This window comes from Lissotriton vulgaris, chromosome 4_1 (genome assembly GCF_964263255.1).
Source record: "Lissotriton vulgaris chromosome 4_1, aLisVul1.2, whole genome shotgun sequence".
Taxonomy (NCBI): domain Eukaryota; kingdom Metazoa; phylum Chordata; class Amphibia; order Caudata; family Salamandridae; genus Lissotriton; species Lissotriton vulgaris.
In genome coordinates this window covers 756,401,676-756,422,200 of record NC_141691.1, presented here as the reverse complement: position 1 = coordinate 756,422,200, position 20,525 = coordinate 756,401,676, and the positions used below count along the sequence as shown (strand labels likewise).

At 47.9% G+C, this 20,525-nt stretch overlaps 1 protein-coding gene across 1 annotated transcript in view; it reads left to right on the top strand.

Annotated features, from left to right (window-relative positions):
* GMDS (GDP-mannose 4,6-dehydratase) overlaps positions 1-20,525 on the top strand; it is a 1,789,479-nt gene that overhangs the window by 255,552 nt on the left and 1,513,402 nt on the right. Inside the window, exon 2 of the mRNA XM_086965061.1 lies at positions 687-731. Coding sequence (XP_086821187.1) covers positions 687-731 — 45 coding nt within the window. The remainder of the gene's footprint in view (positions 1-686; positions 732-20,525) is intronic.

Sequence of the window (20,525 nt, the reverse complement as noted above, 5' to 3'; positions counted from 1 at the left end):
TGTCTGCGTTATATAAAATAGCAAAAAGATGAACACACTGCCACTTAGCCTGCCTGGCCTATTCTGTCTATTGCTGACGTTTGGGAGCCCAATCAGGGAGTAGTGCAGGGGAAGTACTACATTTAGCTAAATGTGATATTGTCAGCGAAATTAACCTAATGAGGCTTAGGGATGATAACATGAAATGTGTTATCTGTGGTATTCTGAATCTGGAGTGCGCTGTGTAATTAAATATGCAATATGGCAGGGCGATTGTGGTATTGTGAACGTGGCCTTATGTGCAAATCTCTCCTCTCCCACACTCGTGCTGGACCAGGCTTCAGTAATGTGCAGGCTTGCACTACTGTTACCTATGTTCTGCCTATCTTATTGAAGTTTACTGTACTTTGTTAATGGTCCTACTGTACTTTGTTAATGGTCCTACTGTACTTTGTTAATGGTCCTACAGTAGACTGAGAATGTGTCCACTCATGACAGTTCTTATCTGTAGATGTGTTGTAGTTCTGACGTCAGTGCCCTCGCTGCACGCGATAAAATAGAACGTCAACAGGTTTGTTTGAGCCGAAATCTACGTGCACCTATTATTTCTAATTGCGCACACTTTACTGCAGCTGCGTTTATGCGCTTGGTGAATACAAAAGTCCCAGCCTTTTCCTAACCTTCTTCCTATCTGTCTCTCTTTTCAGGATGGCTCGTACTTGGCGGAGTTCCTGCTGGAAAAGGGCTACGAGGTGAGTGACTGAGAGAGTGAGCGCAGGCCGATGGAATCTTTTGGACGCAGCATCCTCCCGCTTCCGCCGCCGCCGCCCGCTGCTTTGTGTGTTCCACTTAAAACCTAGATAACAAATCAAAACCCCGGCAGAGAATGTGCGCCGTGGCCTGTAACCGAGCCAACGCATTGTGCAATTTATCACTTGAGTGTCCAGTGTTGGATTCCTGCAGCTCCTTGGGGTAAACCCTTATGCGCGCTTCCCGCCCGCTCAGATAAGCGCGAACCTGCTGCCAGAGCCACAGACTGATACGCAATCCACTATCATGGAAAAAGCTAGCCAGCTACCTCGAAAGTAGCGTTCGTAAAATGAAGTTTGAAAAATCACTGGCCCATATCAGTCCTAGCTAAACAAAGAAGCCGATATCCTCAAGCTGGCAAGTTAGTTTTGACCTTTTAGTTAAGCAGCAAATCGTATAAGCTTTGGTACCTACTACTGATTGGTTAGTTTGAACGATGATGCGTTTGACATTGTAATGAACCTAGCTTCTATTTCTGTTGTGTACAGAATCGGAGGTAGATTGAGAAACGTTTGGTAATTACCATAAACTCAGCATGGTATCTGTGATTTAACAATAGCAGCTGGTAATATAAGCTGACCATGCTCCATTTCTCGCCTTTCTCTGTCTAGCCAATGTGCACTCCACTCAAGAACCAGGGTCCTGGAATTATGTGATTTTGTGGCCGTGGGTTCTCCTTAAAATTATGGTACCCTGTGTTTGCCACACAATCCATCATCTGCTGCATTATTTGCAGATGTTAACAAATAACATTTATTTCTAGCTCAAACAAATCAACAAGTCATGCAAAATGCAGCGACATGCTGCAGCGCGGTGAAAGGCCCTTTGCAATCGATGACTGGTCATCATTGTGATGTTTATTGCTGTATTGGGGTGTCAAAATGGTACTAAAGAGGTGAAACCTTTTCCCATATAACGTGAACGTGTAAAAAGAACCAAATAATGAGGTAATACTGTCATAAAATCTGACACTTTGTGCCACATAATTTGCCTTTTCTTGCAACAGAAGTTAGTGAACACTGCCACATACGTTTGTTGTCCCCTACTGCATAATTTCAGTGACCCTGCTCAAGCACGATAAGAACACCACTCTGGTCGATCACGCATGACCCTAAAATACTTCACATTTAGCTCCCCAGCAAAATGTGAAGCCTTTATAACAAGCTACTTTCTACAGTGTGGCATGCTACCTGTCTGATAATGAGCTTCCCACTTCCCAAGCGCTGTACAGATTCTTTGACAAAAACGTGTGCAATATGTTATGAGGAATTCTGTATAAAATGACAATGACAAAGTGAATTTTATGTTTTAATCTGTTTTCGCTTGTGTATCTGCCCCATCACCCCTCCAGAAAGTCATAATTGGAAAATGGAACATAGACAATATTGTTTACTTACTGCCTTGCATGTGCTGTTGCAGAATTGGATATTGTGTATGTGTGTATATATATATATATATATATATATATATATATATATATATATATATATATATATATATATATATATATTATACCAAACACTTCCCAGTATTCACCGCATAAACGGATTCCGACCAGGACACGGACCACACGGCAAGATTTAGAAGTTTCAAAGTGCTTTTATTTTCCCATCCAAACAGACATGACGCGTTTCGTCTGGTTAGCCCGGACTTGATCACATGACATGTCGTGACCACCACAGTGCATAAATACTGTTTACCATTAACAAAGGCTCCTCCCTTCTTTTGTAAAGGATGTAGAAGACCGACTATGACATTAATTTATGTACAAATACAACACTGATTATATAACTGTATGCCAATATTCGAATGTATAAATATGTCTAGATATTTCAATTCATTTCTCCATAAAAACAAGTATAAAACGTTCGACATATACCCAAAGCAATTTAAAAAATATATATATATATTTCAGATTTACTGGGAAAGTGCCCAAGCTCTAAATGGGTATCATGACCATTTGATTAGTGGGACCAAAACCTAAAAGCCACCGCAAATATATGTTACCCAACCGACAAATATTGGCATGTAATCCATAGCCTGTAATTCATAATAACAGAGAGCCTATTGAAAAGAGGGAAAACAGTGAAATTCTTTCAGTTCATTATAGTGCAAAAAAAGAGAAATTATATAATCTTAACTCTAATCCTATATAGTTTAAAAAGCAAAATCCAACAAAATTACACATTTTATGACTAATGTAGTATACATAGTTAATTCGTAAGAGAAAATGTAGTATTGTCCATTCATATGCTGTCATAATATTAGAATGTGTAATTGATCAAGGCATCCAAGATATAAAGTGATAGTGAAATGAAAAGATAGATACATTAATCAGAACATGGCAGTTCTTCAGACTGCATTGACTTTTCCATATTTTTACTATTGATCTTAAATTCACATGATATAACTGTCTGTATAAGTGCAAAATAGCAAAGTACTAACACTCCACCCAATAAACACCAGATAAAAAATATATATATATATATATACATTTTTTTTTTTGAAAACGGATCCGGAGATGAGGAAGATACTACCCCCCAGACCTTCTGTAACTTATAGACGATACAGGTCTCTAAGTGACCATCTGACCAATAGTCACTATGTAGACTCCCCCAAAACCTCAAACAAAAAATCTGTATGTGGCTTCTATCCTTGCATGCACTGTAAGGCGTGCAAGTATAGTAATAAACGGATCAAGTACGATGGAAGACCTAATGATCCATGCCCCGTAAGAACGATCACAAAATTACTCAACTGTAACTCAGAGTATGTGATCTATTGCCTGGAATGCCCGTGCTCCAAGAGATACATCGGGAGTACGATCAACCCGGCAAAAAAGCGTATCCTGGAGCACAAGCTTGCCATAAGCAACAGGGACAAAAATTACCCCGTGGCACGCCACTTTGAAACGCACCACAATAGCAATAGGGACCTATTGTCATTCTTTCTTATTGACCAACTAGATAGAAAGGAACGTGGAGGCGACAGAGTACGATCTTTTAAGAGCATTGGAGTCCGGGTATATTATCGACCTCCAAAGCATGCAACCGAGAGGTTTAAACAACGATGAGGAACTATGGGTGCACTTGGATTAGGTCTACCCATAATGAGCAGAGTAAAGAAAATGCTTGGCCAGTAAGAATGATTGATGCCACGAGATACCTCCGATAATGTAGAACAAAGGAACCCGGAGGATAGGGGGGAATGAGGGAAACATGGAGTCACACAGGGTCATTATCGTTTTATAGTTTCTCTCTTCTCTACAGACATGTAAATTGCAAATAATGTGACTATAGGAAAATATCTGCCCATACAGGGCGAAACAGATAAAACAGGGATTAGTGTAAGAAATATACTAATGCCCATACAGGGCAAGAGAACATAATCGCATAACCATATGCACATATTAAGGGACAAAACAACGGGGACGGTGTACAACATCGATAAATAAAATGCTTGACATTTTGTTTTACATATATACTGTTAAAATGTGTAAACATGAAAATATACACATGATTAAAACTTCAAAGGGGATGGATATGGCAATCATACACATCTTCACCCCCTAATGTCCCCATGAGAAAATGTATATATGCGATTAATTGAATTGTTGAATTGCTATTTTAGTTATTCTAATGTTTTTAACTGCACAAGCACTTTAAACACACCATTTTCCCGGCCTGTGAAATTTTTATCAATAATATGCAATGTATTGTCATTTATTGTAAGATGGCCGCTGCCTAAGGCTAAATAACTTTTTAGTCCTCTTTCTATGGTAAAGGGAAAGTGGAGATAAAATGGTGCTTTTCACTTTAATCAGGTTGACACTGACGAAGCCCGAGTGGTGAAACGCGTTTTTCAAGGAGGCAGGGGGTCTGCCAAATAAAACTTGTACTTGGACGAGAGACTTTTTAGTGCCGTCATTTTTTCGTTAAAACTAACGATGTGTAAGGAATATATATGTATTTATATAAATATATATATATATGTCCCTTAAAAACCAAAGGTCCACCCCCTCCCCATGGCAAATAACACAATTAAAGGGGGGGGGGGGGGAGCTGTGTGGACCCCTGAGCCCTGGAAACCACCACCTCCCCAGGTCAGACATAATATTTGAAACTGGGAGTAGGGGCGTGGGCGGTGATGTCATTTGATATGTCATCAGTAATGTCACTGACCATATCATGAGTGATGTAATATGTGAGGTAATAAGCAGTGCATTGCGGAGTCATAAGTTATAGTTCTACTACTGAATTTCACTGGTTTTGTACGAGTGAAATCTGAGCCTAACTATAACGTTCCTGTAAACTTTGTTTTTTTCAGGGATTTCAAAGGTTTTTAAAATTCTATTTCCTAACTATAATGTCCCTGTAACCTTTTGGTTTTTCAATGAATTTGTAAGGTTTACATTTTTTTATTTCCTAACTGTAACTACAAACCTTTGACACTGAGTGTGTGAGTGAGTGCATGAGTGTCTCAGTGGGTGTTTGAGTAGGTTTGTAAGTGCTTGTGAGAGGGGCTGTAAGTGGGTATATGAGTGTCAGAGTGGGCCTGTGAGTGGGTGTCTGAGTCTCTGATAGGGGTGGACAGTAAACTGCACTCTGACAGTGGAGATTGCAGAGTTTTGCAGCTCCGCTTGGAACGTGGAGTTCAGCAAAAACTCCGCCAACTGCAGGCGGAGCGGAGTTCACAGGCACGCTCACCCCTAGACTTCATCCCCAAAGAATAGAGTGTTGGGAGGCGCGTTTGCAGAGTGAGTAGAGAAAGGGGGAAGCCCTCCAACATCTCAGCAATCCTGCTGTGGATTTACTTGTAGCAGCAATAGGAGTTCTTGCCCCTCACCGACCCTCAGCAGTCACAGGAGACTACATCCCACTACCAGTTGTGCACCAGGAAATGCGTTTGCAGAGTGGTTGAGAAAGGGGCGGGGCCTCCGACAAAGTCTGATTAATCCTGCTGTGGGGGGCTGACTTGTGGCAACAATTGGGCTTCTTGGCCCCCCAATGACTATCAGCAGCCAAGGGGACTTTATTTCCCAACCAGTAGTGCGCCAGGAGGTGCGTTTGCAGAGTGGTTGAGAAAGGGAGTGGGGCCTCTGATGAGGTTTTAACAATCCCACCCTGAGGTACTTACTTGTGGCAACAATAGGGGTTCTTGGCCCCCAGTGACCCTCAGCTGCCAAGGGGACTTAATCCCCCAGCCAGTAGTGCACCCGGACGCGCATTTGCAGAGTGGTTGAGAAAGTGGGCTGGCCTCCAAGGTCTTGGCAATTCCACTGTGGGGACTTAGTTGTGTGTGTTATTTATCTCCAGGGAGGTGGTGATCCCCTGTCTCAGGGGGTGTTCCGCACCCCATTAATATTTCTTTAGCCCCAGCGTGGTGGTGGTTCCCAGGGCTCAATGAGCCCATGGGGATGGAGGGGGCGTGCACCCCCTCCTTTAAAAAAAAAAAAAAAAATGCCCCTGGGACCTAGCCCACCGAGATGTTGTATTCAAAACAAGCATGGAAGGCAGCGCTTTCTATATTTAAAAAAAGATTGCCAAAGATTTGCGGCTCTGTTGTGTTTTCGCAGCAAAAATTATAAAAGTGCTTTTTGGCCACGCCTGGGGCATAGGGGGACCCCACCACCTAGGGGGTCAGGGTATTCCTACCCTGCCCCCTTTTCTTTTATTTAAACGTCTTTTGTGGGACTCAGCTGAAGCAGAGACCCAAAATGGCTGCCAACACTTCCTGGTTGAAGGGTTGGCAGCCAAACCGATCCTACCATGAGATCTGTGCTTAGGGTCTGCCAGATATCCTTATTTGCTGTCCCTTAAATTTCTCAACAACTACTGAATGGATTTATGTAGGATAACTGAAAGTGTGTTCTGCAAACGAAAATGTACCTTCCTGCCAAATTTGGTGTAATTCCGTCTAGCCGTTCAGCCTGTGGTTGTGTTAAAAGCTCCTATAAGAATTCACATGGAAAATCATATTTTGTTTGACACCCCCGCCCCCCCCCCTTTCTTAATCTCCGCTTAATGGATCACCCCGAAACTTTCCATGCAGAACAAGACTCATGACAACACTTTTTGGAAAATTTCGTGAATATTTGTCAAACTGCCCCAAAGATGTATAGGCAAGTCTAACTAACTACTGGTAACCGCCAGCAGGTAAAAAAAAAAATCTCCATCTCTCCTCTTAAATAGGCTTTCCATGCGTGGTCAAGGCTCTGCATGTTAAACATTGCATTGTAAAAGCTGCTTTCCATATGAGACTCTAGGCAACAACACTATATAACACTTTACTACACTGTACGATACTCCACTATGCTCTGACCTACTCTACGCTATTCTATTCCAATCTACAATCAATCAATCAATCAATCATTTGTATAGCGCACTACTCACCCGGGGGGTCTCAAGGCGCTAGGGGAGGGGGGGTCCGCTACTGCTCGAACAGCCAGGTCTTGAGCTGCTTCCTGAAGGCGAGGTAGTCCTGGGTCAGGCGGATGTGGGTCGGGAGGGAGTTCCAGTTCTTGGCGGCGAGGTAGGAGAAGGACCTTCCCCCTGTGGTGGCTCTTCGGATGCGGGGGACGGCGGCGAGGGCGTGGCTGGTCGATCGAAGCTGGCGTTTGGGAGCGTAGAAGTTGAGGCGGCTGTTGAGGTATCCTGGGCCTTGGTTGTGCAGGGCTTTGTGTGCGTGGGTGGGGAGACTGAAGGTTATTCGCTTGTTGACCGGGAGCCAGTGCAGGTCTCTCAGGTGTCCGGAGATGTGGCTGCGGCGGGGGATGAGGCGTTCTGGATCCGCTGGAGTCTCTTCTGGAGTTTGGCGGTGGTTCCGGCGAAGAGGGAGTTGCCGTAGTCCAGTCGACTGGTGACGAGTGCCTGGGTGACCATCTTCCTGGTCTCCGTGGGGATCCACCGGAAGATCTTGCGTAGCATGCGTAGGGTATTAAAGCACGATGAGGAGACGGCGTTGATTTGTCTGGTCATGGAGAGAGAGGAGTCCAGGATGAAGCCCAGGTTGCGTGCGTGGTCCGTTGGTTTGGGTGCGCTGCCTAGGGCGGGGGGCCACCAGGAGTCGTCCCAGGCGGAGGGTGAGGATCCCAAGATGAGGACTTCCGTCTTATCAGAGTTCAGTTTCAGGCGGCTGTTCTTCATCCATTCGGCTACCTCTTTCATCCCCTCGTGTAGGTTGGCTCTCGCGGTGGCGGGGTCGTTGGTGAGGGAGAGGATCAGCTGGGTGTCGTCGGCGTAGGAGATGATGTTGAGGTTGTGCTGGCGTGCGATGGCTGCGAGGGGACTCATGTAGACGTTGAAGAGGGTTGGGCTGAGCGAGGAGCCTTGAGGAACGCCGCAGATGACTTCGGTGGCTTCTGATCTGAACGGGGGGGAGGCGGACTCTCTGTGTCCTTCCGGCGAGGAAGGAAATGATCCACTCCAGTGCCTTCTCCTGGATTCCGACGTTGCTGAGGCGCTGTATTAGGGTGCGGTGGCAGACTGTGTCGAAGGCCGCGGAGAGGTCTAGGAGGATGAGGGCCGCCGTTTCTCCGTTGTCGAGCAGGGCTCGGATGTCATCGGTTGCTGCGATCAGGGCGGTCTCGGTGCTGTGGTTGGCTCGGAAGCCAGACTGCGAGAGGTCGAGGGATCCGTTCGTCTCGAGGAAGGCGGCCAGCTGTTTGTTGACGGTCTTCTCAATGACTTTTGCGGGAAACGGGAGCAGCGAGATGGGTCGGTAGTTCTTGAGGTCGGTGGGGTCGGCTGATGGCTTCTTCAATAGGGCGCTGAGTTCTGCGTGCTTCCAGCTCTCCGGGAAGGTAGCGGTGTTGAAGGAGGTGTTGATGATGTCCCGTAGGTAGGGTGCGATGATAACGTCAGCCTTGTTGAAGACGTGGTGGGGGCAGGGGTCGGTCGGAGATCCGGAGTGGATGGAGTTCATCGTGCGGATGGTGTCTTCGGTGCTGATCGTGGTCCAGGCGCGGAGGGTGGTGGTGCGGGGCGGTGGTTCGGTTGTGGCGTGCGTCGGTTGCGTGCTGAAGCTGTTGTGTATGTCCGCGATCTTGTTGTGGAAGTAGGAGGCGAGGGAGTTGCAGAGGTCTTGCGTAGGGGTGATGTAGTTGTTTCCGGCGTTAGGGTTGGAGAGCTCCTTAACGATGTTGAAGAGTTCCTTGCTGTTGTGCGCGTTGTTGTCCAGTCGTTCCTTGAATGCCGTCTTCTTGGTGGTGCGAATCAGTTTGTGGTGTTTTCGGGTGGCGAGTTTGGGGGCAATCATGTTGTCCGGGGTGGGGTCTCTGTACCAGGCGTTCTCAAGGGCTCTGCAGTTCTTCTTGGAGCACTTGAGTTCGTCGGTGAACCAAGGGGCTTTCTTGCTGCCGGGTCTGCTAGGCGGGGTCCTCAGAGGGGCAAGGTCGTCTGCGCAGTCGCTGATCCACTTCGTGAGGTTGGTGGCCGCTTGGCTGGGGTTCGTTGCGCTGGTGGGTGGGCTCTTGTTCAGGGAAGTTGCGAGCTGTTCGGCTGTGATCTTGTTCCAGCTTCTGCGTGCCACCTGTTGGTGGCGGTGGATCGTGGTCCTTTTGAAGCTGAAGTGGACGCAGCTGTGGTCCGTCCAGTGGAGTCCGGTGGCGTGGCTGAAGGCGATGTCCTTGCTGGATGAGAAGACGGGGTCGAGTGTGTGTCCGGCGTAGTGGGTGGGGGTGGTCACCAGTTGCTTGAGACCAAGGTTGGCGAGGTTGTCCAGCAGGGTGGTGGTGTTGCGGTCGTTGTGGTTCTCCAGGTGGAAGTTGAGGTCCCGAGGAGGATGTAGTCAGCGGAGGGAAGGGCGTGCGGGGTGATGAAGTCGGCGATGTCCTCGCTGAATTGTGTGCGTGGTCCCGGGGGTCTGTAGACGAGGGTGCCTCTGAGGGTGGTCTTGGGGTCGATGTGGATCTGGAAGTGCAGGTGCTCAGCGACAGCGAGGGTGTCGTCGGTGTTGGTCGTGCTGCGGATGGAGTTCCTGTGGATGATGGCGATGCCTCCTCCTGTCTGGTTGACGCGGTCCCTCCGGATGATCTTGAAGCCGTCCGGGATGGCGATGGCGATGTCGGGCGCTGAAGAGGCGTTCATCCAGGTTTCCGTGAGGAAGGCGACGTCTGGGGCTGTGGTGTCGATCAGGTTCCAGAGCTCGACGGCGTGTCTGTGGACGGAGCGGGTGTTGAGCAGGATGCACTTCAGGTGGCTGCTGCTGTTGTTCGTCGGGGTCTTGGGCACTGCTGGAGTGGTGCGGGTCCGGATGCAGGTGAACTTGCATGAGTTGCAGCAGAAGGGTCCGTGGGTGCGTCTCGGGGTGGCTTGGTAGCAACCCGGGAGTCTGCCGGCTTTGAGTGCGGTGGCGTTGTAGGTCCGGCGGGTGGGCTGGTGTTGGCGGGAGCCAGGGGTCCTGGCGCTGGGCGCGGTCCGGTCACGGACGGGTGCAGACGAGCTTACCTTTGGAGCCCCTTCGGCGCACAATCGGCGCGCCCGCTGCGCGAGCGCACGGTCGCCATTTATGGCGAAGTGCAGGGAGGGAGGGGCAGCTGGGAGGCGGGAGCGGGGAGGAAGGGGGCGTGGCTACACTCCCCGACGGCGGGAATCGGCAGCGGGGAGCGGGTGCAGGGGTCAGCAGCACAGGGGGGGGAAAACAGGTACAGCGAGCAGCACAAGGGCAAAAACAAAGTTACAGGGAACAGACTGCAAAAATAAAATACAGCAGAAACGAGTACAGGAAGACAGTGGCACACAACGCGGCAAAAACAGGCGGGGGGCGTGGCCTGAGGGCGGACCCGAGGGCGGGAAGGCTCTGCGAGGCCGGAAGTATCGGCAGGCGGGGGCACACGCAGCAGCTGGTGGCCGTGCGGCGCGGGGGTGTCCTACAAGTAGGTCACACTCACCTGTGCCGCACGGTCGCCATTTATGGCCAAGTGCAGGGAGGGAGGGGCAGCTGGGAGGCGGGAGCGGGGAGGAAGGGGGCGTGGCTGCACTCCCCGGCGGCGGGAATCGGCAGCGGGGAGCGGGTGCAGGGGTCAGCAGCACAGGGGGGGGGGGGGAACAGGTACAGAGAGCAGCACGGGGGCAAAAACAAAGTTACAGGGAACAGACTGCAAAAATAAAATAAAATACAGCAGAAACGAGTACAGGAAGACAGTGGCACACAACGCGGCAAAAACAGGCGGGGGGCGTGGCCTGAGGGCGGACCCGAGGGCGGGAAGGCTCTGAGAGGCAAGAAGTATCGGCCCCCGGGGGCACACGCAGCAGCTGGTGGCCGTGCGGCGCGGGGGTGTCCTACAAGTAGGTCACACTCACCTGTGCCGCACGGTCTCCATTTATGGCCAAGTGCAGGGAGGGAGGGGCAGCTGGGAGGCGGGAGCGGGGAGGAAGGGGGCGTGGCTGCACTCCCCGGCGGCGGGAATCGGCAGCGGGGAGCGGGTGCAGGGGTCAGCAGCACAGGGGGGGAAAACAGGTACAGAGAGCAGCACGGGGGCAAAAACAAAGTTACAGGGAACAGACTGCAAAAATAAAATAAAATACAGCAGAAACGAGTACAGGAAGACAGTGGCACACAACGCGGCAAAAACAGGCGGGGGGCGTGGCCTGAGGGTGGACCCGAGGGCGGGAAGGCTCTGAGAGGCGAGAAGTATCGGCCCCGCGGGGGCACACGCAGCAGCTGGTGGCCGTGCGGCGCGGGGGTGTCCTACAAGTACTGCACTCTACAAACTTTACAGCACTCACTTTCACTGTACTGTACAACAATCACATAATAACTCTCCACTTGCAACACCAACATAATTTGAAATGAATTTGTATTAAAAATGTGAAAAACATTGAAATTCAGTGAAAAAAACAAAGGTTAAGGCTTAGTTATGCTTAGTAAAACCTTTTTAACTATACAAGCCAAGATTCAACTACACAAACTTAAAACATTCTATAGTTATAATAATTTGAAGGTGGTGGATACATTGTAAATTAAAGATATAACTATAATTGTCAAATTATTTAAGTTTGTGTAGTTTAAACTTGGTGTGTGTGTGTATGTATGTGTATATGTATGTATGTATATATATATATATATATATATATATATATATATATATATATATATATATATATATATATATATATATGTACGCTCGTGGGGGGGTCCAACTAGAGAACTGCAGCCGAACACAGGTGAACTGTTCCCCAAACAGATTTAATTAAAGGTACAGGCAGTCACGCTCTCCGGTACATTAAAAGCATATGTCCACAGTCCCAACGCGTTTCGAGTTTGCCTCTTCTTCCTGGGGCACTGCAGTCATCACACGCATATTTCGCTCCATCTCCAATTTAAGCAATGATGAATGCCATGAATTAGCGAATCTGCTGCTTTCTGGGAGATGAAGTTTCAGTTTATATCCTGGATGGATGCGTGCTGAAATAAATGCCAGATAAAGCCCCTCTTGGGCCCCAGAGTGCCGGCTGCCTTTATCCAACACCTGTGCTCCACAACGTGGCCCCCTCTTCCTTATGGGGTGGTGCTAGTTCGGCGGCAGGACAACCGCCAAATATGTACGCTCGTGGGGAGTTCCAACTAGAAAACTGCAGCCGAACACAGGTGAACTGTTCCCCAAACAGATTTAATTAAAGGTACAGGCAGTCACGCTCTCCGGTACAGTAAAAGCATATGTCCACACTCCCAACGTGTTTCGAGTTTGCCTCTTCTTCCTGGGGCACTGCAGTCATCACACGCATATTTCGCTCCATCTCCAATTTAAGCAATGATGAATGCCATGAATTAGCGAATCTGCTGCTTTCTGGGAGATGAAGTTTCAGTTTATATCCTGGATGGATGCGTGCTGAAATAAATGCCAGATAAAGCCCCTCTTGGGCCCCAGAGTGCCGGCTGCCTTTATCCAACACCTGTGCTCCACAACGTGGCCCCCTCTTCCTTATGGGGTGGTGCTAGTTCGGCGGCAGGACAACCGCCAAATATGTACGCTCGTGGGGAGGTCCAACTAGAGAACTGCAGCCGAACACAGGTGAACTGTTCCCCAAACAAATTTAATTAAAGGTACAGGCAGGAAGAAGAGGCAAACTCGAAACGCGTTGGGACTGTGGACATATGCTTTTAATGTACCCGAGAGCGTGACTGCCTGTACCTTTAATTAAATCTGTTTGGGGAGCAGTTCACCTGTGTTCGGCTGCAGTTCTCTAGTTGGACCGCCCCACGAGCGTACATATTTGGCGGTTGTCCTGCCGCCGAACTAGCACCACCCCATAAGGAAGAGGGGGCCACGTTGTGAAATTAAAAAGATCTTTAGAAAACATTGGCATGTCCTTCTAACAGATAACCACCTGAAAATGCATGTAAACTCGAACCCCCAGATTACATTTCGAAAATGTAGATCATTAAAGGATGAAATGAGCCACAATTTTGTCACGAGTAAAAACCTTACCAAGGGCAAGCCAGGTTTCAGATGTTGTAGAAACTGTAAGGCGTGTAAAAACAGTAAGGATTGTGTGACTTTCCCCATCCCCACTTCTGGCAGGGAATTTGCTATTCGCAAATCACTCTCATGTAACACCATGTACTGTGTCTATGTACTCATCTGCCCATGCGACAAATGGTATGTAGGCAGTACAATACATACAGCGAAGAAGAGAGTTATGGAACATCTAAGGGCAATCAAAAATCTTAATGAACAGTACCCTGTAGCACAACCTTTCCATGAGCAACATTTCCAGAATGTGAACAATTTAAGAATGGTCGTGCTAGATAAGATCGATATGGGAATTCGTGGAGGTGACAGGAAACTGGCCCTACGAAAACTTGAGTCGAGATATATAATAGACTTTGAATGCATGACCCCCAATGGGTTAAATTCCAATGAAGAATTGGCTGTACACCTTTCATGAATACTGTATGAAATATGTATTTAATTTGCATTTATAGTTGCTTTCCAGGTGTCTGATTTTATATATGTTTTTAATTTTTTATAGGCTTTTTGAAATGATTTGGTTGGACCATTAACTTGAAAACCACTCTGTGGACTGATCTGCAACGGATGGGTTAAAACTATGGACTAGTGCTATTAGACATCAGGTCACACGCCCACTGGGGCGAGACCATAGCACGTGATAAATCGAATGGACGCTGTGAACAAACTTTAATATCGATTAATATGCCCACTTGGGCGGGACTCTAACAACAGTGGAAAGTTGGACTTTTATAAATAATGTCGCATTAGACGCTAACACAATCATGCGTACATCTATGGCTAGATAATGTTTGTGGCAAAACAGCAGAACATTCGTCATATTTACTTAGAAGGTCCACTTATAACGCTAAGATACATTAGCATTATTGTATTGATATATATAATTGAAACATTGCATTCTCAGTCCTGTATTGTATTATACAAGTGAAACATACTTTGTAACATCAGTCAATAATGGCCGCCACTATTTTGCACTGTTTGTTTTTCACATTGGGATAGTCCTATTTCATTGTTTACTAACAAAATTTAAAGGACACTGTTGGGTTTCACGGCTGAAACGTGATCAAGCCGAGAGGTGAAACGCGTTGTTTCCTGCCATTAAAACTTCATGCCCCAGCAAATTCGGAGTGTCGAGTACGTTTCTTTAGACGAGTATGGAAACTTGTTTTGAATATACAGGGTGACCGGGAGCCCTACCTCGACCCACCCGAGAGCGAGAACTGGCAAGTTACCGGAACTGTTTGTGCAACACACACATATATATATATATATATATATATATATATATATATATATATATAGTTAATAACTTTATTTCAGCCAACTCTGGGCATAAAAATACATTATTACAATCATAAAACCACAGGAAAAAGAATAAAAATTAGATATTGAGACAATACAATCATATTCCTACATTTGTTACAGTATAAAAATATTGGCTATCCATTATTCTAAAATCCTGTAAAAAACGACTGGAAAATTCATTTACGATTGTTAATTAGAAAAAAAGAATTGGGGGATAGTGCAAATGTCCCCATTGTATAAGCCTCCATAAATTTGTTTGTTTAAAAAGGGCACACTTAGGGCTCATCTTACAATCGCTTCAGAAAGCCCCTGCGCTTATACCACATACCATTCAGGAAGCGCGAGACAGCAAAAACAATAGGGGGATAGGCGCCATGTTTTAATATCCTGTGGGCCTGAAGACAGTGCCTGAACCCTAGGTTTCTGCATACTGGGGCTAGCCAACGTTTGCGTGGTACAGAATATTCTGGGCAGAGGAAAAACACGTGAATTTCAGACTCTACCTTGTGTTTGCACGACGGACATTCTTCCTTCTTTTCTTTATCCCATTTACTGGTGAACGTCATAACTGGAAGAGTCCCCAGTCTAAATTGGATATAGAGTTTCCTAACCAGAGGAAGGTAGATCACATCCGGGTACTTTTCTTTTCTATATTCGGCCTTTATTTGGAGAAACTCTAGTGTCAGCCCGCCACCAGTTGACCTTTTTTGGAGGGTTGTCAAATGATGGTGCCTGTAGAGCCGCATAAGATCTATCCTAGTTTCAGTGGGCACGATAATTCAGGTGTTTTCCAGAGGTCCTGCCTTCCTAACTTTGTACTGAAATCCAGGCACATACTGCGCCTCAGGTGTGCTGCGAAGCCAGGCTACTGCGGAGCGGGTTTTTTTGAGACGTAAGTGTGCTGTGCAGATGTGTTGCGTGAGGTTTTAAAATACTGTCCTTGGAGTCCCAAAAGGTTATTTTATTACTGGGCCCCAGGCAGAAGTTAAAAACCTGACCCAAGGGAACACCTGTTATCTGGTCGCGGAGCTCGCGACCGGTTAACAGGTGTTCCCTTGGGTCAGGTGACCATGCCAAAGTGCTAAAAGGTCCCGGTCGTCCGGCAGAGGTCCTTGGAGCTTGTCCTTTGTAGATAAGAGTACAAACTGAGAGGAAATACTTCTCACATATCCCAGCATCTTAGCGCATGCTTCACATACAGGGTACTGACAAAAATATAGACCCCTGTAACACCCCCACACATAATAGGTCCTGAAGAAAGCCAGTGTAATAAAAGGCCTGGCTGAAACTAGTCGACCACACTGGACGTGGGAGACCATAAGTCTATCATACAAGTCCTAAGCCTTTGTTTTTAACTTCTGCCTGGGGCCCACTAATAAAATAACCTTTTGGGAACAGAAGGACAGTATTTTAAAACCTCACGCAACACACCTGCACAGCACACTCACGTCTCAAAAAACCCGCTCCGCAGTAACCTGGCGCCGCAGCACACCTGAGGTGCCTCGGTGGGGCCCGATGATGAAGCATGCCACTAACTAGGTTGGTGGGTGAGGGCCTTCATACAAAACTAAATGGTTTCCCATACAGACAAATAGTACACTAACATATAGGAGGATAGCATCGGTGTACAGCCATCTTATCTCTCTTTCCTAATTGCCATCGGAATCCTTTCTCCTCTGTGCTACACCTGATCAGCAGGCATGGGGCTACATTCTAGGACAAAGAGCGGGGGTGTCACCTCTCAGTTTGAAAGTGCTTGATTACTACAACAACAACTGAACCAAAGCTGCAACTTCGGGTTTATTCCAAAGCCCTTCAGTACTCAAAAGTTGCAGCAACCTATATTTTGGGCATTGACCAACATGATGGCTTTGGTTGGTCTCTCCCTCGTCCCATCTATCTAACCAGTTCTGCACTACTCATATAATTCAGTCAGATAGACCGATTAGTAATAGACCCTGTTTGGTCTGAATATCTTCGGTATGGCATTATCTTTAGGATTATGTTTCTTAGAAGTTTTGCTGTTGTAATCTTTGTGCAAAGAACGAGTCAGTTTTTGTATGTAGTCACTTTTGAGGAGAGTTGTCATCCCAGCATTAGCGTTTCCCTTCTCATCTCCGTACTTTTCCGTATAATATGTAGCAAGCTCCCAAGCTAATCCCTTATCCCTTTCCTGACTGTCTTTTACTTTTTATACCCATTTGCAACACTCTTCTATTTGGTTTAGCCAACCAAATAGTTTTTCAACTTTGCTACTGGTCTTGTGTAATCTTTGCTGTTTTACCCTTTGGCATTGGTGTTCACCATTGCCTTATATTCTGTTTGTTTACGTCCTAAACTTCTTTGACCCTCCAGATCTGCTCTGGAGATCTGCTCTTTTTCGCTCCTGTATTTTTCTACATCCGGGGCTCTCACTTTTTCTCATTTCAATTTTTGCTTAAGGTTAGTATTTACTATCTCTTGTCCTCTATGTGCAACTTTGTAGCACTCCCAGAGCATCTCTAATCAACTGTCCCCTTGTTTTCTTTAATCTCTTTGCCATTTTTGTTTTTAAACTTCAGCGATCAGCACGCATGCAACACTTCAATCTCATCACGTTTACAGGCAAGAGAAACAAAATGCAGAAATAACTCTCCTTGACTGCTTCCGGCAACATTCCCAACACAAGTATCCACTAATAACAATCAGTGTGGACACACATAATTAGATATGTGTGGGGGAGGTATTGTGTTCCAGTACTATGGAGGGAGGGGCTCACATAAAGCACAGTAGTCCTCTCCCACTATCACTTGTCATATCCCATAGGACAGAAGGAGGTTTTGTTGCCAATGTTTGGGGGGTGGGGGGAGCTTGCTGCTACGCCATAGGCAGCATCACTGCAGAGCTCTTTGGCTGGCTTGTGACTCCCTGGCCCCCAACGCGCCCGATAATGCAGATTCCAGGGACCACCGGATGCTGCCATACCAGGGGTGATCATGGACGCTGAGACCAGCATGGGACCATGATGAAGAGGCTGGACTTCCCGTGCGCAAACTACATCGCTGGAGTAGCAAGATGACTGTCCTGCGAAAGCAGTGTGGGACTGCAGCACTCGTTGCGCCCCATCTATTCGTTTCAGGCCTTGCGCAGCAAGGGTGATGTAGTGACCCACCCGGCCCCTACAATAATTTGTGTCCCATTCACCCTCCTGGGCCTGCCTCAGACCAGGAGGTATAAATAAACGGTGAGGTCAGCGCTTGTGGCTGGTGGCATGAACTGCGATTGAGAGTGGTCATCCCTTATGGTGCGTGTGCCCCCAGTGAGTGTAGGCCTCCCCACTGTGCCCCCATATCTCCCATACCCCAGCCCTTAACACTGGCGATGAGGTGGACAAACACCATTGTTGCCGACTGCAGTCTCCTACCGTGCTGCTGTCCTGTGGTGGTCGGTGGCGAGCTGCGGCGTCCTTCTGTTCCGGTGTGGCCCTGGCGCACATTGAGTCGAGTGCGGGCCCCTCATAGAGTGCGGCCCAAAGGCGAGGCAGCTGCGGAACAGTGTGTCCAGAGAGCAGGTGCCCGGAGGGTGTGAGCGCCTCAGCGCAGCAGGTACGCTCGGCGAGGAGTGAGCGTGAGGGCGCGGCCAGGCTTGTAGTTCTGAAGTGGAGCGGCGTGTGGAAGAGGCGCGGCTGGCCTGCACATGCTGCAAAGATGAGGGAGCTTCCTGCCCTTCAGCGTGAGTCTGGCGCAGTCTGTTGGGCAGAGAGAAACACCGGACAGGCAAAGGGAAGAGCACGCGGGGAGAAGCAGAAGGCCTAGTCTGGCAAAGGACACCGAGCCCAGGAGGCTGGTGCTGTCTGCGTGCTGAGTGGCAGCCTGGCCTTATCCACCATGTGGAAGACCCCGGGAGGAGGTGTGCAGGAAGTAAGAGGGTGCAGCCTCCAGCAACACCACGTGAAGGGGTGAAAGAGAGATTGCAGCAGGCATTGTCAAGGCAGGGTGAGGAACACCTTCAGTTTACTTGCATAAAGGTCAGCATGGACACTTCCACCGCCACCTACATCAGAACAATAAGGAAAAAGAAAGGAAAGCAAGATGTCCCAGCAAGCGGTGGAAGGTGATCTAGCAGCAGTAGAATAAGGCCCACGTACCACACTAAATGCACTACTGCCGTTTAGCCAACTGGCGCATCCGGCCACGGCCGCACCCAGATGGCGCAAATGGATTGGCCAACTAGAGAACTATTTTATCACTGTGAGAGAAACTAATAGGGCCGTCAAGCAATCCACCATGCTACACATGGGAGGTGACAAACTATACGAGTTGTTTCTAGACCTACCAGATACGGGGGATGTGAAGGACTACGACAAAGCAGCGAGGGCATTAGACTGATACTTTGACCCACATGTTAATCTGGACTTTGAACACTTCAAATTGCGCCAAGCAAAGAGAAGAAAAGTTGGTCGACATGTTTTTCACGAGATTGCACAAAGTGGCCAGTTCGTGCACTGGTATTGATAAACAGTTGGAGATCAGAGCTCATCTCATCCAAGGCTCTAAGTCGTCGGACTTGCAGAAGCTTAACCTGCGCCAGCTGGGAATATCTCTAGACTACATACTAGTCCTAGGTAGATCTCACGGACTGGCAGACGCCTGAGCCGGATAGATGGAGTCGGCTCTGGCAAGAAGAATAGCAGGTGGAGTGCAAGGGCATGCTGCCGCGGTCAAAGAGGAAAGGGTGGTGGCCATCAGGAAGGGACCCGGAAGAGGGAGCATGCATGGACGCTCAGGAGGTCATGGCTGTGGAAATTGTGGACTAGACAGCCATCCACCGAGAGGGTGTCCCGCGCAAAGGAAACCGTGTCTCAAGTGCGGAAAGGTTGGGCACTTCGCAAAAGTGTGTATTAGCGCGTCAAGGGCGCTGGAAACAGGAAGCAAGCCAAGAAAGCCTGGGCTCCTAGACAGATGGTCCGTGCGACGCAGGTAGTGGAGGAGGTGGAAGGTCAGTTCCAGAACATGAGGATAACCGAGGACGATGAGGAAGACTAAGTATTTGTGATATCATACACTGAACGAACTACCACCAGGAAGAGACCACCGCTGATGTGGTTCGATTCGGAATAGGGAGAACAAAATCAGGGCGTTGATTGACAAGGGGGCCTCAGTGAATATTCTCGATGCAGCTCAATATGACTTACTCAAACCCAAGCCGCTGCTACAGCACACCAGAGCTAGAATTTTCACCTATGGAAGAGATACCCCCATCCCCCTCCAAGGCGTGATTGAAGTGGAGGTCACTCATGTAGATCAATCAGGACTGACCCGCTTTCACGTAAGAAAAGACAGTGCGGGTACGCTGGTAGGCTGTCACTCCGCTGAAGACTTCGGTTTAGTGAGGTTTGCGAGAAAAATACTCCAATCACATGTCGACAAGATCATGGAAGAATTCCCCAGCCTGTTCGAGGGATTAGGGTGTCCAAAAGGGGTCAAAGTGAAGCTGCACATAGACAAAACGATCAAACCTGTGGCACTGAGGCACCGAAGAGTTCCATTTCACCTACGGCTGCTAGTGGAGGCTGAACTGGAGAGAATGGGGGTGATCAAGAAGGTGTCTGGGCCCACTCCATGGGTATCCCCGCTAGTGATTGCTCCAAAACCAAAACAGCCAGGAGCCATAAGACAATGTGTGAACAAGCGCCTGCCAAATACCGCTATCAAAAGAGAACGACACATTACTTCTACAATAGACAAAATAGTAGCAGATATTAACGGAGCGCAGTGGTTTTCCAAAAGTGACCAATTGTTGCTCGACGAGTCCAGTCGTTACATCACTACGTTTTCAACCCATGTAGGACTGTGGCGGTTCAAACTACTCAGTTTTGAGGTATCCTCCACAGCGGAGGTATTCAAGGATGCCATCGGAGTTGCACTATCTGGTCTCATGAGAGTGATCAATGTGAGTGATGACTTGCTAATTTTCTCCA